At 39.5% G+C, this 21,272-nt stretch overlaps 1 protein-coding gene across 1 annotated transcript in view; it reads left to right on the top strand.

Annotated features, from left to right (window-relative positions):
- The window catches only part of MBD6 (methyl-CpG binding domain protein 6), a 613,628-nt gene that overhangs the window by 485,742 nt on the left and 106,614 nt on the right, over nt 1-21,272 (top strand). Inside the window, exon 7 of the mRNA XM_044083610.1 lies at nt 15,184-15,935. Coding sequence (XP_043939545.1) covers nt 15,184-15,935 — 752 coding nt within the window. The remainder of the gene's footprint in view (nt 1-15,183; nt 15,936-21,272) is intronic.

Raw genomic sequence — 21,272 nt, 5'->3', positions numbered from 1 at the left:
CAACTGCTTTGCTCAACAATTCTGAGCAAAGTCAAACATAATGGAAGACAAAGCAACAAACACAAGGACCATTTCAAATGTTTGTCTAATTCAGGTAAGACATTACTAGAGGTTTTGCATCAACATATATTTTTTGCAAAATAAGTATTAAACTTTGGCATTACTGACTGACTATAATCCTCAGTGATTTACCAGAAAGTCAAACATTTTACAAGGAAAAGGGCAAACATGTGAGGCAAAATCAGTGACACTGTTAAGTTCTAGACAATTTGAGAGGCATGTCCCCCACCAAGTATTTTACTACCTCATTCTCAGCACATCTCCACTGTTTGGTTATCCTGTAGGACTGCTCTGTACAGCATACTGTTGCTGAGAGCCTAACCTTTGACGTGCACAGTATGACATGTAATTGTAAGCTAAATGAGGATTCCAGAACAGATCAGTTAAATATATATCTTTTGAAAAAAAAATAAAAACTGTGGCTAATAAGATGAGTAAAGCTTGCATTCACAAACAAAATCTATCAACTCAATGGAAACCAGTAATAAAGACTACAGTGATCCAAGTGAACTTGTTCGCACTACAGAAATGTTATTCCTGATCAGAAGTAAAGATGAAATGCCAGATGGTGCCCACATATCAGAGAAGATTGTGCTGAATGTGAAGCCCTGCCAGTGTTTACCTTTAACCTCCTCAAACACATGAGCATGTCAGGCTAATGCTGTAGTTATAGCCAGCCTGGTTATATTATACTCCAGCAGCACTGCAGATGTGCCACACTTATGCTTTCCTCTGCACCTAATGTAAACTAGCAGTGTAGGGATGTTCTTTTGTGGCTTAGCAAGAAGGAAAGTTAACACAAATGATGCCAGAAGTGTCCGTATTTCTAAACATAAGCTAAATAACTCGTGTCGACTCACCAAAGGTAATTTCTGTGAATGTAAAAAAATTTGAGAAATGTTTGCACTTCAGCGAACATCCAAGGAAACTTTTTAGGGTGGCAGCCCCCCCATGCACCTCGCCGTATGGAAAGTTGCTTGTAAACACCTTTTATAAATGTTGTTATGCTGTGCATAATCTTCATTCCATGGGATCATCCAGGAGAAGAATAGTTTTCATCTGTTATGTGACACCATCTCTTGTAGCTAGACGAATCACCACTCCTGGTAGAAGACTGGCTGACATAAAAGGGGGTACACACCACTGCACTACCTTTCCTTCTGCTCCACCTGTGGCTTTAGCCGACAAGAAAAAAGAAGCCTATGTTTAAGATGCCTTGTGGTTTAGTACAGATGTTTAAGACTATGGCTGATATATCTATAACTCACAGCATGCCTGGGTTTGATTATTACAGCTTTCATTTGCTTATTGTGTGAGCAAGTTATTTATCCAGACATTGATCCCGGGCTGAAGTTGAACTGGGTCCATGTGGATCATTGCTCTATCCCAGTTAACAAACTTGTCTTATTCATTGATTTTTCTGATTTCAGCCTGCCCATTCATCAGTCCAAATTCTTAATGGACTTGTTTATAGTTAATTAAACTAACTGGAGCAGTCTCCATGGTGCAAAGTGATGGAGACCTGATCTGTGTTCATCTGGTTAGTCTGGCATCTGAAGAGTATGAAGGGGGTTGGATTTTTCTCACTTTTTACAGTCAATGAGAGAGAGGCTTTCAGTATGGATTGACAGCTGTTGGTGGGAAGACTGTGGTAAAACTGATATGGGTGTGCGCCAGCAGACGTTCGTGAGTCTTTCATGATCTTACTTCATTGCATGTCATGTATGGGGGAGGGCATTCACAGTTCTCAACTTCCTTGCTCAGTAATCATGGACAAAACCAAAAATAATGGTGTGGGGCTAAACCCCAAAATTAGAGACAGCTTTTAAAAATTAATGTAATTCATTTAAAAAAGTTAATAGAACAAATGGATTTACATCAACATGTATTTTCTGTACAGTGAGAAGTACAGAGCTGTAAGGACTGCCATTATTGACTGACTAATCCTCAGTGATTTATGTGAAAATAAAAAAAGAGTGACAAAATAAAAAAAAAAATATGAGTGACAAAGCAAAAATATGAAGAAATATCAGGGACAGCTGAGAGGCATGAGGGCATGGAAAAGTCATGCAATAAAAAAAAAATTCTTATGGCAGCAAGGATGACACTGCACTGAGATGCCTCAGTCTGCAGTTCGGACCAGGATAGAAGATCAGATTAAATCTGAAGGTAAGTGGAACTTGAGAATTTGAGACTGAAGAGGGGCAACATCAGTAACAAATGGTCAGCAGCATAGGACAAAATAATTTAAAAAAGGGCTCATAAATACTAAATTAGCTTCAGTTTCTGCAAGGCTTGCATTTCATTCATTGGCTGAGTTTAGCTTCTCGCTATTAGTGCACTCTGCAGTGCTATATGTTGTTGGCTGTGTGTTGTCTTTCTTTTGATACATTAAGTGTTGGCACATTTCACAAAGCACAGTGAATGTGGTTGTTTCTGTTTGTTAGTCTTTCTTTTATCTTTGTTTGGCGTGTATTTCAGAAGGAGAAATACCATGCTGGGCTACTTTACAGCTGATACCTTCTGGAGCTGTGCAATACAGTGTGAAGCTACAGAAATTTGAGGGGTAAAAAAATTTACAGGTGGCACAGGTGATGTATGCAGATTTTAAGCATCCTAGGGAGAAATACAGGAGAATGACTGGATGAAAATCGGACCCATTGTATTCTAATACCATTTGTAGAGATTTGCAGGTCCAACATATCAGCGTAGTACATACTGCTGTGTATAGTTCTTTGTGAGAAGTGTGATGCACAGATCTTTAAGAAGATGCAGTTACATGGTTGATGTAAGAATACATGCAGTATGGTGACAAAAATGTATATGATTGTGCAACTCCAGGATCTGACAGCCTGGAGTAGCCCAGATTAACTTTGTTTGTCATCATTTAGGGCTTCTGTTTGTGGGAAAAAAAAGTCATGAATAAAATGCGCCTCTTTTGAGTGCAGCTTTTCTTATATCTAAAAAAATGTTTGACTGTGTCTTCCACATTTGTTCCTTTGAAGATCATCATCCATTTTGTGTTCTAAAGGATATATGTTATCTAAGCCAGGTGCAGTAAACAGAGGGAAGCAGCTTGCAGGACACTTGGTGTCCACTTTGTTACTGGGCATTTGAAGTCAGATTGGTAGCTGCAAACTGATGCAGTTTTGTTCACTTACCTTATTGGGTTCCCACTTTAGCTGTAGAACCCAGCTTTCATTCAACTTGTTTGCAAAGCGGTACTAGTACTGCTTACTTTGCTTATAATTTCATTTTATAAGTAAGCTTGGATTTGTGGTGACTAAGCTGAGGGGAAGATAGTGAAGCAACTTAAATGTTACAATTCTCATAAGCAAGCAAAAAGTGTGTGTTGTGTCGGGTCTGTGTCATAACATTGAAAGACCATATGATGGACTTGGAGAAGCTGAAATAAGAAAGTCGAACCAGCTTCTCCTCTGGAAGCTGACATCAGGAACAACAGTGTTTTGGGAGTGGGGCAGGCCCCTCTGCACCCCCATACTCCCTGCCTATTATACATACCAACTCCGAGATTGCTGTACATTGGGGAAAGGTTAAACATTTGACCCCCAAAATACTGGCTTTCACTGGAGAAGTAGGTTCAGTGAGATTGCTGCTTCTATGATTCGATCATCTGGTCTTTCGATCTTATGAAATAGATCTGCTGTATTCTGACATGGATACACGAATGACCAGCAAAGGCTTTGCCTTTGGCCATTTTAGCTCTTCAGAGTATGGCACAAAAGTTGTATCTAGCTGGTATTTATGTGCCAAACACTCAAAAACTAAAGCTCTAAAAATGAATTTAAACCTTCCAGCCTTGAAGCAGCATGTTGTCATGTGGCCAGCAGCATCAGGCTGACCTCTGACTTCCACAGTCTAACTCTACTTAGGCTTGTGGAGCATAGAGAACTGCACCATAAATTGCAAGCCAGTGTCAGAGGGTGTAGGGCATTGAGGTGCCTGGGTATAAGTTATTCAGAAGTACGTGTGACAAAGGGTTTGCAACATGGAGGTGTCAGTGTTTTGTTTGTTCAGACAAAGGGTGTGAGAATTGGAGTTGGCTGGGTCTAGATTGTTTAGCACTACCACTGACAATAGGTATAGGGCATAGAGGTGCCTGGGTATAAGGTCTTCAGAAGTACCAGTGACAAAGGGTGGAGACATAGAGGTTCCAAGGTATAGCTTGCTTAGAAATGCCAATGGCAAAGCCCTACAAAACTTGCATACATACATAAATACATACAAATATTTCAAGCATGTACAGTAATGCCCTTCCATCCTGCCAATATTGTTAAACAGTTTTTCCCATATTAAGTGCCCTGGCTGTTCTTAAAAATATCTAAACTAGTGCTTGCTTTCATGTAATTTGTAAGTCTGTTTCATGTATCACCTACTCTCTGAGAACTATTTAGTACACTTTCCATTCCTCCAGAGAGTCTTGTACATAGGTTGTCTGGTGAGTCTCGACTACTTTTTGATAACCTTAAACATTCCCAGAAGTAGTTATCTCTAAATGCCCTATATACCTGAATAAGGTCTCCTCTTAAATATCTGTATGAGACGCTGTACAAGTTCAGATATTTTAGTCTTTCACAATAACTTAAGTTTTCACATCCATGAATGCCCTTGGTATATTTCTGCTGTACTATTTCCGGTTTCCTCATACTTGTTTTCATATAAAGTTTCTATATTGTTGTTGTTCCATACTCAATTTTGGATCTAATGTAAGTAACAATGATGTCATCATTTCTGATTTTCTAGACTTTATAAATCTTTTTATACATCCTGTAATTGCATAGCTACCATTAATCAATTGGTTGATATGATTAGAAAAACTCAAAGCTGGATCTACCCATATACCCAGATTCTTAAATGATTCTACAGTTTTAGTCACTGTGTGCTGTATTACATATTTGCCTTTCAATGTACGTCTCCCAAATCTCGTATGCTTAGTTTCTGATATATTTATGAACATATTATTTTCCTGTGCCCAAGTAGTCAATTTAGTCAAGTTCTTTTGCAGGCATGCCGTATCTGTAACACGTAATCAGTTTACCTATTTTGAAGTTATCTATATACAGACTGTAGAACACCTCAGATGAAAAATATAGATCTGAAAAATACAATCTAAACAAGTAAGGGCCTAGAATAGAGCCCTTTGGGACACCCTGACTCTAACCTTGAATTTCATCTGTCCGGTTGCTGTATTATACTTGCCATGTCCTATTTGTAAGCCATGCATCTGTCCATCTTATCAAGACTACATCAGTACCTAGTTGTCCTAATTTACTGAGCAGCATCTTGTTTATCACCTTATCAAATGCTGAAGTTAAATCTGTAAATTACGTCACAGCACATGTTTTAATTTGTCACTGTTACTATGTTGTTATAGAGTATCATGTTGTAGGTGGTAATTGATCTATTTTAAACATATGCATGCTGATATATGGTTTCAAGTCCCAACCTTTCCAATTCTGACAGCAATTTATCTAGTATAACCCTCTATAATATTTTTCCACAACATGAAAGAAAACTTATGTCTCTGTATGAATCTGAACTTGTCCTTCTCCCCTTTGCCTTAAACTCAGATTTAACAAGTGCATGTCTCCAATCCTGTGGAATCTCACCATATTTATATGACCTAGTAAATAATAGCTATAATGGTATTTCTCTTTTTAATTTTTTAAAGTCTTTTGGGTCTCTAATACCATGACTGGAATAGACCCCATTCCTAACTCAAAGTACTCTTAAAGTTATGAAATTAGTATTGTTTCAGTCGTTGATGTCAGCCAGAAGTGCTCCTCGCAGCACCTGCAATGTGCCCAGTAATGACTCCTTCTACAATTGGTATGTGGTTACATGTATTGGTAAGATATCCAAGTATGATTGTAGATTCATTTTTGTAAGACCTGTTGCACCTGCTACTATTGGAACTGTCTGGGTATCTTTCTTCCACATTGCTGCTGTTTCTGCCTGCAGATCCTTTTCTGTAAGTTCATGACGAAGTGGTCTGAGGTCATCATCATTAATCCTATCTCCTCCCTGTGCTTTGTTTGGATCCTGTTTGCTTAGTTCTATTTCAATATAATCTAATTTGATTTCAGTGTCTGAGGTTACCTGGATGTCGCTGGACAATTTTAACCCCCCCCCCCCCTTGTAGAGCCAAACTGCTTTGTATACGATTTTCTAAATATATCTATAATCTCATGTCTGAGAATAAATTTTGGAATCTATACACAGTTTATCAATTTGTATGTGTTTACTCTTACCACATCTTATGTATCTAAAAATGGTTTCTTTCTCTTTATATAAATTTCTTTCAAGTGTTTCTTGATCTTGTCTCACAGTTTTTTTAATTTGTCTATCCAGCTTGTTTATTTCAGTTTTCAAGGTCATAGTTCGACCTGTTTTCCATTTGTTGTATTTTTTATCTCTCACTGTAATTGTATCTCTCACTGGAAATGTATCCTGAAGTCGTGTGCCTAGATTCTGATGTTAAATATTTCTTTGCATTCAAACAACTTCTCTTTCAAAACTTTCCACATTCCTTCTGCAGTTTTTTCCATATAAAATCTGCTGTTAATCTTCTGTGCATTGGTTTAGATTTCAATTTGGAAGAATTATCTAGCAACAAATTAAGCTATATTACTCCATGATCGTTGCACATTAAGAGTGGTAAAACTTGACATGAAGTAACAATAATTTCTTTAGGAACACAAACAATGTCTAGTATGTTCCTTTTCCTGGTAGGCCTTTTTACAATCCGAAGCCATTTTTGTTCCTGAACATATGTTGTAAATAATTTCTTTACTAATGTTGTTGGATCAATATTATTCCATTCTGTTTCTTGTAAATTTAAGTCTCCAGCCACTATTGTTTTTCCCTTCTGTGCCTTGTGCAAGAAATTTATGAATTCCTTTTGGTCATCAACATTTAGATTTGGAGTTCTGTCCAACAATTGTTGTATGTTCCATGGTTTTCTTTATTGTCACAGTTACACAATCTACAATACTAGTATTATCGGTGAACATGTAATAGTCACAGGTTTTATAATAATCTTTAATCCTTATAACACCTCCACCTGATTTTTTGTTAGAATGTTTGTTACAGTAAAAATATTTGTACTGTGACAGAACTGGTTTCCAGTCATTGTTCTTTAGCAATGTTTCACAAACATTAACAACATCAGTCTTGCGGGAACGTATTACAATTTCCAACAAGAAAAATGTTTTTATTAATTGCTGTTAGCAGTAATCAGCATCAGAGATGCATCAGATGTTGCTAACTGTGAACTGTTAAATTTTTGACCTTGCAAAAATCCCACCTTGTGTTTGACAAATATTGTAAAAAAGCTGCTGTAAAAATTCTCTTCCTTGATCTTGAGTGCACACCATTATGTCTAAACACATATGCCCAAAATTAGTCTCCGATGCTCTACACATTTCAATTTTTTTGAAACGGGAGATTTTTTCATGTAGGTATTTACCCAAAAAATCCTTTTATTCCCAGTGACCTGACTCTATTTTCTATATGTGACTTGTGAAAAATACGTCCTAACACCTGTACAAGCTGGGCTAAGAGGGATTTAAGTTCCTTACTAACAGGGAGTACTTGTGGGTGAGATCATTTATACCAACCTGAACAAAAACAGATCATATTTCCTACCATGAAGGTGTTCTAAGGCTTTTCTCCATCCTCTATTTTTGCTCCTGGCAAGCATTACACTATTTTGATAGTCATTATCTTTTTTGTAGATGCAAGTATCAGTTCCTCTAATAACTGAATCTCCAATTACAAGAATATCTTTTTTGACCAGATCTGAAGAATCTTCAACTTCTAATTCCATAATATCTGCTGTCAGTTGTTCAAAGGAATGATCTCCATCACCTTTAGTTTTATTAATCCCACACTTTTCATTGCTTATGCAAGCATACAATTCTCATCCTGTAGGCTGTATGCATCCACAGCTTGAGCCAGCCGTGGTGTCAACTTGTCATTCTCCTCTTTTCTTCTTACAGTAATATTCTTCAATCCTTGCATGTTCAATTTTGATTTCTTCCTTTTCACCTGCCCCTTGCTTCTTTTTTCAAAATTCATATTTGGAAAAATGATGCCTTTTTCTATAGACTTAAGGTTTTCATGTATGTGCCTGAGGTTTGTTTTTGTTAGAAATGACAGAAGACTGAAGAAACCTGATAGGAATGACAGAAACAGACTGACTCCAAGGGTCTATGTAAGTTTTCTTTTCTCAAAGAAGTGTAATTTAAGCACTATTTTGCAACAGAAGAAGTTATTTATTGCTTGTATTTAAAGTATGACAAAAAACCCAAACAAGAGGGTGTCGCTGTAAGAAAGTTTGAGACACTCCAAACTAAGTTTCTCAAAGGTAGTAATAGTAATCCTTAGGACTGCCATTCTAAGTAAAGGCAAACAAGATTTGGGATAAGACAGTAAGGCAAAGTAATCATAGATTCGAGGGACTCAGACTGTATTATGTGAAAGAGGAGCCCAACTATAAAAATTGACTTCTGTCTGCCAAAATCTAGAAGGTTGTTTGCAATCCCATAGAGACTTTAGAACAGTATAGACCATCAAGATATATAACATTTTTTTCATTTTCTGTCTGTAGTAGTCTTTTAGCTGTACTGGTATTCATTTCCCAAGAGTGCAGCAGTTGATGTAATAACCATTTCATTAGATATTTTTTGTTTGAATGAAAACTGCTTGTACTTTGTACTGTTCCCTTTCAGGGACTTCCTAAACAAACTTTTTTCTATCGAGAGAATCAGCTCATCCCGCTTTACTCTTGCTCTCTTCTCATAGATAAATTCCTTTAACTCTGAATTAATCGTCATCTATAAATTCTGCTGCAGTTAATTAAAAATATGCCTGACCCATATGGAAAATTAAATATTAAAATTATCTTCAGTGCTTGTATCTTACTACCAATATCCATACTAAAGAGCTTTCAGCTTTTTCATTTTTGTTATATCCTTAGCTTCCATAACACAGTTATTTTTAATTTATACACCTAAATGCTTCATTTTATCATGCCCCCATAAATATGGGTACTGCTAAAACAATTCATGTGTGGGTACATAGTAAACTAAGCATTTGTTTTATCTTTATTTATTTTATGTCTCCAAAATACTTTAAAGCTTCCCAAAATGTTCCACAGCACCAAAATAGCTTTTTAGATTTATCAAGAGTAAAATGATATCATCTGCAAATAAAGATAACTTTTCTTGATTACCATACCAGTGATATCCTCAAATTTGTGAGTTTCTTATTTTCTTTAGTAATGGTTCTAAATGTAAAGCAAGTAATAAAGGGGAAAGAGGCTATCCCTGTCTGTTTCCTATTCAAGCATAACATGTTGGAGTGAACCCCCGCATTAATGTGTGCCTCCACCCTTTCATATATCCTCTTTATTAACCTAATTATTCTATCGGAGAATGTAAATGCTTCCATTGCCCTACTCTTAAAATCTCAGCTGACTCCCTTGAATCCTTTCTTTGCATCAAATCCCATCAACAGTAGTGGTGTTTTCTTACACTTTGCTTCCCTCTTGATCATCATTGTTCCGTTAAATGTCAAATATTTGCTTCTCTTCTACAAAATTACACTGCTCCATATCTATCAGTTTTAGCACACATTGACTATTCTCTTAGCTAGTATAGACATAAACTTCTTGAAAATACTCTGTAATGGCTGAAGGTCATCCTCAAATGGAACCTCTTTTCCATAGATATAATGGTAAAACTTTTCATAACCATACACAATTTTAAACATTTTTCTTGCCGAGCACATCTTTTCTGTCAGTCAGTGTTCTTTATTAAATTCCATCAATGCTGCTCCGACACAATAAAGGCTGTCCAATTACCCAAAAATACGAACTGTCTGTACTACTCCAAATACGATAACCGAATGTTAAAAAATGGAATAAATATTTATTGTCTTACATAGATACAAAATAAAAAATGTAAAAACGAACAATATTAGAACAATATTAGAAAAGTAACTGATTTATTATTATGAATCAGTTACTTTTCTAATATTGTTCTAATATTGTTCGTTTTTACATTTTTTATTTTGTATCTATGTAAGACAATAAATATTTATTCCATTTTTTAACATTCTGTTGTCGTATTTGGAGTAGTACAGACAGTTTGTATTTTTGGGTAATTGGACAGCCTTTATTGTGTCGGAGCAGCGTTGATGGACTTTTGTTCTGGTGGTGGATATTGCATTCTTTATTAAATGACCGCTTAAGACACAGGCAGAGATACTTTAATAGAAAAGAAAACAACCCATATCAACTTTTTATTCCATTTACATACATTATACATATATGTTATCTTTCCTTGTAGCCATCATCAGTCCAACATTATATAAATTGCTGCATTCCTGCGTTCTTTTAAACCTCACTCCTCCTCCTGAACTTGATTCTGCATGTATTGTTCCCACAATATTTCTGTGTAATTTGCTCTTTCTGTCTTCCAAACATGCATCTTCCAGTTTTTTTTAATCTCTTTTATAATATTCATTATTCAAATACAGTTGGATTCGACTTTGATTTCCATTTTCTAGTAGTTTCCTTTTTGGCAGCCAACAGAATTAAACTTAATAAAGCCTTACTATTTCTAGGCAGTTCCGATCCTGTGCCCCAGCTGGAAAGAATCATTTCCTTCGTTACACTTATTTGCTGACCTAATTTTTATTTATTTATTTTACATTTGTTGACCAGGTTGGTCCAACTGAGCTAGTGGCTCATTTTCAGCGGAGACCGGAAAGCTCCACAGTGAGATAAAATTATAGAGCAGATACAGAAACATAAAATACATTCAAATTACATACTCATAAAAATTAAATAAAAACATAAAAAGTTTCAAAAACATTATATATATGGTTTACAGTGGTATTGAAGTGATGTCTAAGGGGGTGACGAAAACCAACACATTCTGGCTAGGCATATAAATGCTTTTGGGCAGATAGCCTAGTACCTACATATGAACCTATAAGAGGAAAGGATATGATCTACATAAAAGAGAGTATCATGTGTCAGGTCAGAGGAACACCGTTTTATGAAGAAGGCAGGTAAGCAAGCAGTCAGAATCCAGGGTAAGTGTCCTCGCAGTCTAGGTAGAGAAATATGGTTATGCTGATTAACTAATTTAGTGTAGGGGAGCGGATGAAGGACTTCAGGAGAGAATAAAGAAACTGGGTAGGAAGAAGAGGGTTGTAGCCCTTTTAGAGCTGAATCTTCCAAAAGCAGGCAAGGAGGATCTGATCTTACAAGATAAAGAGGAAGTGAGAGTTGTTCTAAGTCTTGGACTAAGAAGGGTTATGTCATCTGGTTAGAAAGTATACCAGAAAAGACAGAATTCTGAATGTAGTCCTAAATGAGGTGGAAGGGGGTGAGGTTAAGGATGTCCAAGTAAAGATGCACTTGCCAACAGTGATCATATCACTGTGTGGTTCAGAGTCAGGGAAGGGTAAGAACACAGCTACAAAGGAAATGGGGTGAGATTTTAAAAAGTGAATTATGAGGATTATGAACTTATGGAGTGGGTTGAAGATAACTTCGGAGGCCAGTGATAAACTAAGGGAGTAAACAAGCTGTGCGAATGGGTTGGAACCGTAGTCATCATAGCTGTGTACAAAGATTTTGGAAGAATAAAAAAGAGAAGGCCAGTGTGGCTAGACAGGAAGGTGAGACTGACAATCACATTAAAGACAGGGCATAAAAGCAGTGGAACTGAGAAGGTGAAGACTTGGAGGATGAGGAGGCACAGTACAAGGAAGCAAGCAGAAGTGCAGCAGTATGAGGTTGAGGTGAGTGCACCAAAACCACTAGCTATAAGGTATTGGTTGGGGTTTACAAAGACTTTGGATCAGTTTTGTAGTACTGGAGGCAAGCCTGAAAGCTACTGAACTACTAAAAACACTGTTCTGCCACCCCGTCTGTCTGGCACATTTCAAAAGCAGAAAGTGACTTTTTTTTCGGTGGGTCTGGACCCCTCTCAGTGTGGGGTCTCTACCCTACACCCTAGTGCAGAACAGTGCTAGCTTTGTGGTTGCACAAGCTAGGAGAAAAGGAAATTAATTTATTCAGTTTTCTTTCAATTGAATTGATCTTGGTGGTAATTTATTTAGCCATCCAGGGTATGGAATAAAATCTGCACATTAAGGGTCCAAGGTGAGTCCGGACTCCTGCAAAAACATTACTAGTCACCTAGTCACATTACAGCTACTTGTGTTGTACTAGTCTGCTTGGTAGTGGAAGAATCATGTGTAGTGGATCAGGTGTTTGTACTTCAAAGTTGATCCAGAGTTTCTCCGGGTATTTCAGAGAAAGGAAGAAGGGAGGGATAGACCTGGCAAGGCTGAACAAAAATGGGAAGGGAGAGCATTGAAGACTGGGGAAATCAGAGATACTGAATGAATACTTCTCTGTTGTCTTTACTGAGGAAAGCAAGGCATGGCAGAGTAGGGAAGAGCAATGGACAGACCGTAGGATAGAGATGGAGGAGGTTGAGAGGAAAATGGTTTTCCTAAGGGAGTATGAAGTACTGGGACCAGATATGCTGCCTAGCAGATCCCCATGCAGAGGTTTGTAATAGATCTGTGACCAATGGGGAAGTGTCTGATGCCTAGAAAGGATAGCAGCTCTGGTCCCCTTTACAAATATGGAGCAAGCAAAACTGAGAGAATTGTAGGCCTGTTGGCCGACAAAAGTAGCAGAAAAAGTCAAGGAAAGAAGCCATAAAAAGATTGTTTGGTTGATTGCTTTCCTTGATGACATCAGTCTCCAGGACAAAAACCAACATGGGACTGTCCATCCCCAAAAGAAACTGTCAGACAAGTCTTTTGTAGTTTTTTGACAGGATTACATTAGAACTTTACAGTAAAGTGCTGTTAGACATGGTCTTCTGGATTTTGCAAGGTCTTTTAATAAGTCCTGTGCGGAGTGCTGCTAAGAAGACTGAAAGAACTGGGGATAATACCAAGACTAAGAAAGTTATGCATGATTGAATAGTAGGACAACAAGGGATTTCATGAGAGGGACAGTGTCAGGAATGTGGAAGGTGTAAGGGATGGGCCTCAGTCCAGTACTCATTGTATTCATGTTGGATATATTCTATGGGAATAGAAAATATGACTGTCCTCTGCTGATGGCAGAAAGCTAAGAATAGCTGTGAAAGATGGAGGGAAGGATTCAGAGAAGCCAATCATGTGGGCTGTAAAATGGAATTTCCAGACAAATGCAGACTTATTGCACTGGCCACAGCAACCCTTTTGGGGAGAATGACATCCCCACAAATTATCACATTGATAATAAGGCACGAAGCACGCAATCAGTTGTGAGGGACTTGGGAACCCAGGTTGATAGCAAACTGACTTTTGACCACCATATTGCCTCTGTTGTAAGGAAAGCTTTCTACATGGCCCACCTCATTAGTAAGGGTATCTCATCCAGGGGACAAGGTGATCATAACATCCCTGTATTCTTCCTTATAAGACTGATTACTGAATACAGTGCTCCTTTCGGCATGTACCTCACAAAGCACATGCAGCAGCTGGAGAGATCACAGAGATTCCTCACCTGGAGAATCCAGGGCCTCAAATATCTACCCTACACAGATAGGCTAAAAGCCCTGCTCCTCTACTCAGTCTCCTACAGACTCTTCAAAGGTGGCCTCTGTCTGGCGTACAAAGTAGTCTCAGACCCCACCCTGATGGGACTGCTGAATAACTGTAAGTCAAGCTCCATTCGAGTAACCCACACGCGAGACCTCAACCTGGTCTGTGACATCAATAGGACTTATTGGAGGGCAGATTTCTGTCCCAGAGACTCCCCTTTTGTGGAGTAGGCTCCCTCTCCACTTAAAGCAGAGTACCTCATTAAACCTTTTTAAGCGCAACCTGGATAACTGGATGAGGAACAGAAAATCCACCCCTGGGATTCCACCTTTGTCCCTGCTGGACAGTGGCATAGGGTACTGACTTGTTGGAACATGGACTAAATTCTTAGCTCAGTTTGTAAGGGCCTCAGGGCCAATACCCTAGTAACTTTCTATGATCCTATGAACCATGATGTGAGGTATCAGCTGGAGGAAGCTGAATAGGACCCTGTGTGTGTTGGTTACATGTGGCTTGGTCACCAGAAGCAGCATCACATTGACTTAGCAGTAGCCGGCAAAATGCTGGTCTGTATCCTCGGGGAGGTTAAGTCTAGAAGGAAAGGTGTAAAATACTCCCACTATATATGGCTGTAGTCAAACTACACCTTCAGTACTGTGTGCAGATCTAAAAGCCATAAAAGAAGAGAAACATCAGGTTTCTGAAAGGAGTGTAGAAGTGTGCAGCATAAAAGTGTGTGTGTGTGTGTGTGTGTGTGTGTGTGTGTGTGTGTGTGTGTGTGTGTGTGTGTGTGTGTGTGTGTGTCTGTCTGTCTGTCTGTCTGTCTGTCTATGTGTGTGTCCAGAGACAGCAAGTTCTAATGCTCTTCTAACCACGGACCGGACGTGATGGGGAGATATTTGATACCCTAACACAAGATCATGTTAGACAGATATGAAGGAGTTGTCCTGAACATGAAAACATGGAATGAAGAGCATAGTCATAAAATGGCAAGCACCAAGTAGTCATTGGGTCTGTGAAAATACTTCTTCGCAGAGTGGCTTGTGAAACCGTAGAATGGTTCTTGGGAAGGAAATCCAGAGAAGCATTCATTAGGACATAGAACAGGTGGAAAAGGGGAGGATAGGAATAGAAAAAAAGTAAGTTATGCATGCATTTAAAGACAAGACTTGGTGTGTTATTGTCTCCTTCAGTAATCAAACAAATGTGTTGTTTCATAAACCATGTGACCCTGACCTGGATGGAGAGAAGGATACACAGGAACAATTTGTTTAGGTTGAGCATTTGAGATAGAGGAAGTGTCAAACTTCTGTGCTTTATATTTTCACTGTTTGAAATTTGACATGCACTGTCTCATGTAAACAGGATATTATATGTGTAATTTGACCAGAAACTTGTGAAGTTAAGTGTTGTTTTCCTTTTATGTATCATGTATGCTTTCATTGTTAAGTAATACTTTTGTGTCCTGAATTGCAGGTTCCTCCATTCAGGCTGCTCAAACAACCAGCAGCACATCTCCAAGATCTAGTCCTGTAGTTTCTGTTGCTACCACAGCGAGTGGCAATTTTTCCAGCAACTTGCCATCTGGTGACAGTTTCCCATTTCTGAGCCAAGACCATCTGCTTTCTTTAGGAAACTCCTTGCCAACCAGTACTGGACTTCTGAACCCAAATCTTTCTGCTTCATTGCCCTTGCTGCTTGCCATGAACCAGCAGCAGATGTTGAATCACAGTCTTCTAAGTTTGCTGTCTGCCACATTACCAGGACAGAATGATGGAGCAATAAACCCACCGGGATTTCCAACCCCTTCGGTGAACTCAGCCATGCAGCCAAACTTTAGTGACATGGATGGACAAACCATGCAGAACCTATTGATGGCCTCGTTGCTTCAGAGTCCATCTGTGAACCCTATGCTTGCTCTTAGTGGACTAGGTCTGGCCAACCTAGACTTGCTGCAGCAACAGCCAAGCAGTTTGTTGTCTTCCCTGTTTCCCATTCCAGGTCTTCAGGATCCACTTTCTGTCTGTCAGTCTACCGGCGGAGAAAAGACGGATGCTGTTGCACCTCAAACACCATGCAGTGCCATTCCTGGACTTTCTGGTGCTGATGTTAATTTGCAGTCTCTCCTATTTCCCATGCTTTCCATCCCTCCAGCTTTAATGGGTCTGAATCCAACCCTTTTGGCCAATGTTCTTGGCTCATTGGACGCTGGTGCCAGCCAGCCACAGGTGAGATTTTATTATTTTGTCACCCACTGTTTGTCATTTTCCATTCCAGATGCAGCTGTTATTGCTTACATGTTTCAGTGTGAGTTGCTGATAGCATAGCTTGGTAACATGTTGTGATTTAATTGCCCTTTAAAGTTACGGTGGGCCATCATTCAGCAGAGTCTGTTTTTGTTAGTTTTCTTGTATCTTTATGAATTGTATATTTTAACACATTCCAGCAGAGCCCTTTCTTCGTAGATTGGGCCATTTTGCCAGCACTCACAAGAACAGTGGTAGGCTTTACAAATCATGTATGGTATAGATTTAGACATTATTTACATATTGAGACATTATGTGTATTTTATACATATACTCGTGTGGGTGTGTGTGTGTCTCTTTTTATATATATATATATATATATATATATATATATATATATATATATATATATTGATATGTGTGTGTGTGTGTGTATATATATATATATATATATATATGTGTGTGTGTGTGTGTGTGTATATATATATATATATATATATATACACACACACACACACACACATATATATATATATATATATATATATATATATATACATATACACATATATATGTATACACACACACACACACACTGTCTCTCTCTCTCACGTAAATTTCCTATGCACCAGTCCAGTGTTGTTAGCAGAGACAAATCTTGATGAGTTTGGACTGTTCACAACCTAAAGTTGATCCAACATGTTTGTCAGTAAAACTGCATTCAGCACATTCATTTATAGTGAAGTCTTGTAAGGATAGCATTACTATGTTGTATCAGAAAACAGCATAAACACTATCTCACAAGATAATATTTGGTACACAACATGGATAGAAGACATTAAAATGATGGCACATAGCATTTAAATGTGACCATATTGATTTTAGTTGTAACATGGGGGTAGTTGGCATGTGGCTTACGACACAAGTCAGTAACCAGCAAGGCAGAGGGACACTCACAACAAGTAGGACACACAAGAATTTTGCTGTGCAGTTACATAATGGGTAAAAGAAGTGAAGGCACCTAGCTGGTTGTACATGATTGCGTGATGTCACATGGGCCACCAGCTGCTGCATTCTTGTTGCCATACTCTGTTTTCCTGTACAGGAGATCTGCATTAAGTTACAGGGTGAGCTAATGTGGTAGTGTACCACTGAGGCTTAAGCTGTGAACTATATCCCATAGAGCTTTGCTTTTTAATCTACTCATTTTCTTTTATATTCTGTGTAACTCTGAGCAAGTCGCTTAACATGACCTAAACTCCAAATCATTTCTGAAGAGACATTGGTATGTGGCTTGCATAATTAAAGTGAACTAAAAATAACAATCATACATAATCAAGACTAGAGCTGTGAGATGTGGAGTTGCCATCTGTCTTTTACATGATTAAAAAAATACATGGTAATTCTTCTCTACATTGTTTTGCATGTTGCATAGAATAGTGGGATGCTATGTTTATTGCTTTAGATTTTTTTTCTGAAGTATTGCTCACAGTGAGTTTTGCTTCTCAGAAAACACTATGTCTGTAATAAACAAGTGTTATATCAGCAACTATTTGTGTACTGCATCTGTAGTTTAGCAAAGAATTAAAGTTATTCAAGAAACTATAATGCTCAGTGCTACTGCAGGGTTTTGCTTAAGACAGAATTTTTGCATCACTGCATATCTTTTTGATGTGAGTGGAGCTATTTTCTTATTTACTACTGAAATGAATCTACAACAACTTCTGAATATCAACTAATTAAATATTTACCTTTCTACCTGGTATTTTGTTGTGCAGTGCTGTGGTACTTGATTTAATCTATTTTTTACCATTTCAGGACTATTTTTATTTTTTTTTATAATGTGAAACTGTTCTCTTTTTAAGGCTAGGTGGTTTCTTTTAAATGCATTTCTGTTGACTGAAATAATTTCCCTAAACTTGTCTTCTGGACTACATTTACTTATTTCCAGCTAGTTTGTGGTATATGTTGTCTTGGGGCAGTGTCATATCACTGAATCTTAATTTCATTCAATTGAAACTCAAATGGTCAAACCCATTTCATTAAAAACTCATTTCATAAAAAAGCTTCTACACAAGAAATATATCCTAAAAACATAATGTTCTGTAGTCCTATCTTGCCTTCTATCTTACATATGGGATCGGAGCCGATCCTGGGCTCCAACTCAGCCTATTTACAAGCTGGAAGTCTTCTAGTTCGCTCGTGGCACAATCCCCAGAGCTCATTTGCCGTGGCGACGAGTTTGGTTGTGCTTCTCTTTGGCTCTGGCTAAGTTTTTCAATTTATTCAAAGTTTATGGAAAATTTTTGGACTTTTGTACTTAAAACTGTTATTATATCGTTGTTTAGTCATAGTTAGTGTAGTTTGCAAGTTAGAATAGTTAGCGTTTATAAGTGCGCCTTTTGTGTGCAATTTCTTTAGTGCAATTGGCCTTTTGGCTTCATAGTATTTGGTATCCTGTGTGCTGGTTTTTCATGTTAATAATTAGAGTTTAGTAATTGTAGGCACCTTTTGTGCTCCGTTAGTCCGTGTGTTGCTTAATAGTCATAAGTCAAAGATTTTTTTGCAGATTTCCGCTTGCTGAACTTGTTAGTGTTGTTAACAGAACGAGGTTCTGTTTTCCATAGTCATAAGTCTAGTTTTTTGCAGTTTTCCGCTCGCTAAATTGGTTAGTGTTGTTAACAGAACGAGGTTCTGTTTTCCTTGTTGAGTAAATTTGAAATTTGCACTTTATTCCTGTTTGAGTGTGTGACGACTCTTCTTACTGTACCTTTCCCTAGGGCTGTTTTAGTTAGAAGACCTAGTTTTCCATTTCCTTTTCCTGCCCGGGCTAGGACCGTTTAAGTTAGAGGACCTAGTCCTCATGGTGTCTTTCTCTTTCCTGCAGTGCTAGGCCCATTTAAATTAGAGGACCTAGTCCTCTCCTTTTTTTTTCTGTGTGTGAGCTCTTCTCTGTGAGAATGTCTAAAGAAAGCAAGGACCATAAGCCATCTGGCTTTAAGAAATGCATAAAATGCTCACAGAAGATGTCCGTAACAGATGGCCACAGTAACTGCGTTTACTGTTTGGGGGCCATCCACTTGCAGGAAACTTGCTTATTTTGTCACTCTTTCAGTGCTAGGGTGTTGCAAGAAAGAAAAAATAAGATCATCCTAAAAGGTCTTCTAAAACCTTCCTTTGAGGAAGATCTGGCTAGCTCTTCCTCCTCTTCTAGATCTCAGGGATCTAAAAAGGAAAAGTCTAAGTCCTCTAAGAGGCCCTCCCTGGCACTGGTTGGTGTGTCGGAGCCACCTCTTGAAATTACTAAATCTGATAAGTCCACAGTCTCATCGGCTCCACAGAGTTCGGTGCCGATTGAGAGTAGTACTGTGATTACAGGGTCAGCCCCAAGTAGCTCGGAGCTGACCTCTGAGAGTATTTTACTGAGCCGGTCTGTGGATCCTGTACCAGTCTCCCCTACATTGAAGTCACTGATACTGCAGAGATCCCATTCTCCTACTCTGTCCTCCAGGTCTTCTAGGAGTTTATCGGAAGAAGATGTGGAGAGGTTAGTGCTGAGACTCTTGAAGCCATCTACCTTACTGAAATTGTTGTTGGCTCCAACCCAGTTGGTTCCAGAGCCACTTGAGTCCATTAGGCCCCCTTTGGTCATTCCTTTTCCAAGCCATACTGGCCTTTCAAAGCTGGAGTGTTTGGTACCACTGGTGGAACCCTCGGCTCCAGCTCCCCCTGTGGCTGTTTTGGTGCAGAGTTCTGCTCCAACACTCTCGGTGCCGTCTGTGGTGTCTAGGAGCCGAAGCACTCTGGTCGGTCCCGACAGGGATGCCTGGAATTGAACCTCTTCGGTTCTGAGTCTTCCACTCGGTGCGTTGGCGAGGGTGAGTTTGAATCCTGCATCTATCTTGGAGCCGATGGCTCTGGAGGCAATGACAGCCTCGGTCTCCTCGGAGCCGGGGAGGTCTTTGGAGCCGAAGAGGTCGGCATTCGAGATGATGAGTGTGCTGTCCCGATCTTCAGCTCCTACCAAGGGTACCGGCACTCTTCCCCCTAAGGCACCTACTTCTGTCTCAGCTCCTACTCTCTCTCTGTGGACAGCAGAGATCCTCCGCCTCAGGAACCACTGACCGGTGGCCCCCACTCTTCCGAGACCTCCCCGGAATATCCTTCTGAGGAGCCTCCATGGAAGAGAACGTGTAAGAGGAAGCAAGTAGACTCCCAGGATGAGTCTCTGACCTCTGACACTGACCTCGAGGAGTCAGAAGGGTCCCCCAAGTCGTCCTCTAATGTCTCCTTCGTAGACATCCTGGAAATCCTTAAACAGAGGTGCAGCTGGCCCACAGTCACCCTTTCTGATGAGGAGTCAGTGTACCTGAAGGCTTTCGGGTCTCAACCTTCAGCCTCTTGGGTGTCTCCACCCTTCGATGAACTGATAGAGCTAGTTGGTCAAAAGGTGTGGGATACTCCTGATGCCGTGGAGCCAGTCCCCTGGAGCCCGAATAAGTTTCTTTCTGCACCACCAGAAAAGGATTTTTTGTCTAAAGGTGTTCCTGTAGATGCCATGGTGGTGGTGGCGGCCACTAAGAAGGCGCTAGCAGAGACTTCTTCTTTTGTTCATCTGCCGAATAAGGAGTCTCAAATCATGGACAGATATGGGAAGCGTATCTTCTCTTCAGCGGCATTTACCCTTAGATCGCTGGACTACCTTACACACTTCACGAGGCTTCAGAGAGATCTCCTTAAGGTGTTAGGAGATTCTCTACAAGGTACATGTACTGAGGGAGTCCCTGACAAGGTGTCTGCCCAGTTGTCCACCTTGAACTCTATAGTCAACTAGTCCATGCGGCTTGTTTCATATGCAGCCGATTGAGCGAGTAGAGCAGCGGGTTCAGGAATTTCCCTAAGGCGTCATTCCTGGATGCATTTGTGTAACTTTGCGGAACCGTTCACGTCTATCTTTACCAATGTCCCCTTCGATGGTTCCTCATTGTTTGGACCCAAGGTAAAGGACACTCTCACCTGGTGCGAGCAAGAAGGAAAAACACTCTCTGCCGTGGGAGCACATTTTATTGTTCCCTCTATATCATATCCTAATGGTCAGAGGGGTGGTAAAATGTGGTTCAAGAAGTCCCAGAGGTTTTTCCAGGATGCACAGGGTGACTCCTCCTTCAGAGGCAGAGGAAGAGGAGGAAATGGTAGACATCGCTGTAGAGGCAGGGGTGGTCCGCAAAACCAGGGAGGCCGTGATTCCTTTCTGGGCTGGCCTTACCAGCACTCCTGATGTGGGGCCCGACTACGCTTCTCTGGGGCTGGTCTGGGGTC

The sequence above is a fragment of the Protopterus annectens genome, chromosome 9.part0, assembly GCF_019279795.1.
Source record: "Protopterus annectens isolate FY-2018-M chromosome 9.part0, PAN1.0, whole genome shotgun sequence".
In the NCBI taxonomy this organism is placed as follows: domain Eukaryota; kingdom Metazoa; phylum Chordata; order Ceratodontiformes; family Protopteridae; genus Protopterus; species Protopterus annectens.
Note: the sequence above shows the minus strand (reverse complement) of the source record. Positions and strands in the feature narration are given on the sequence as shown.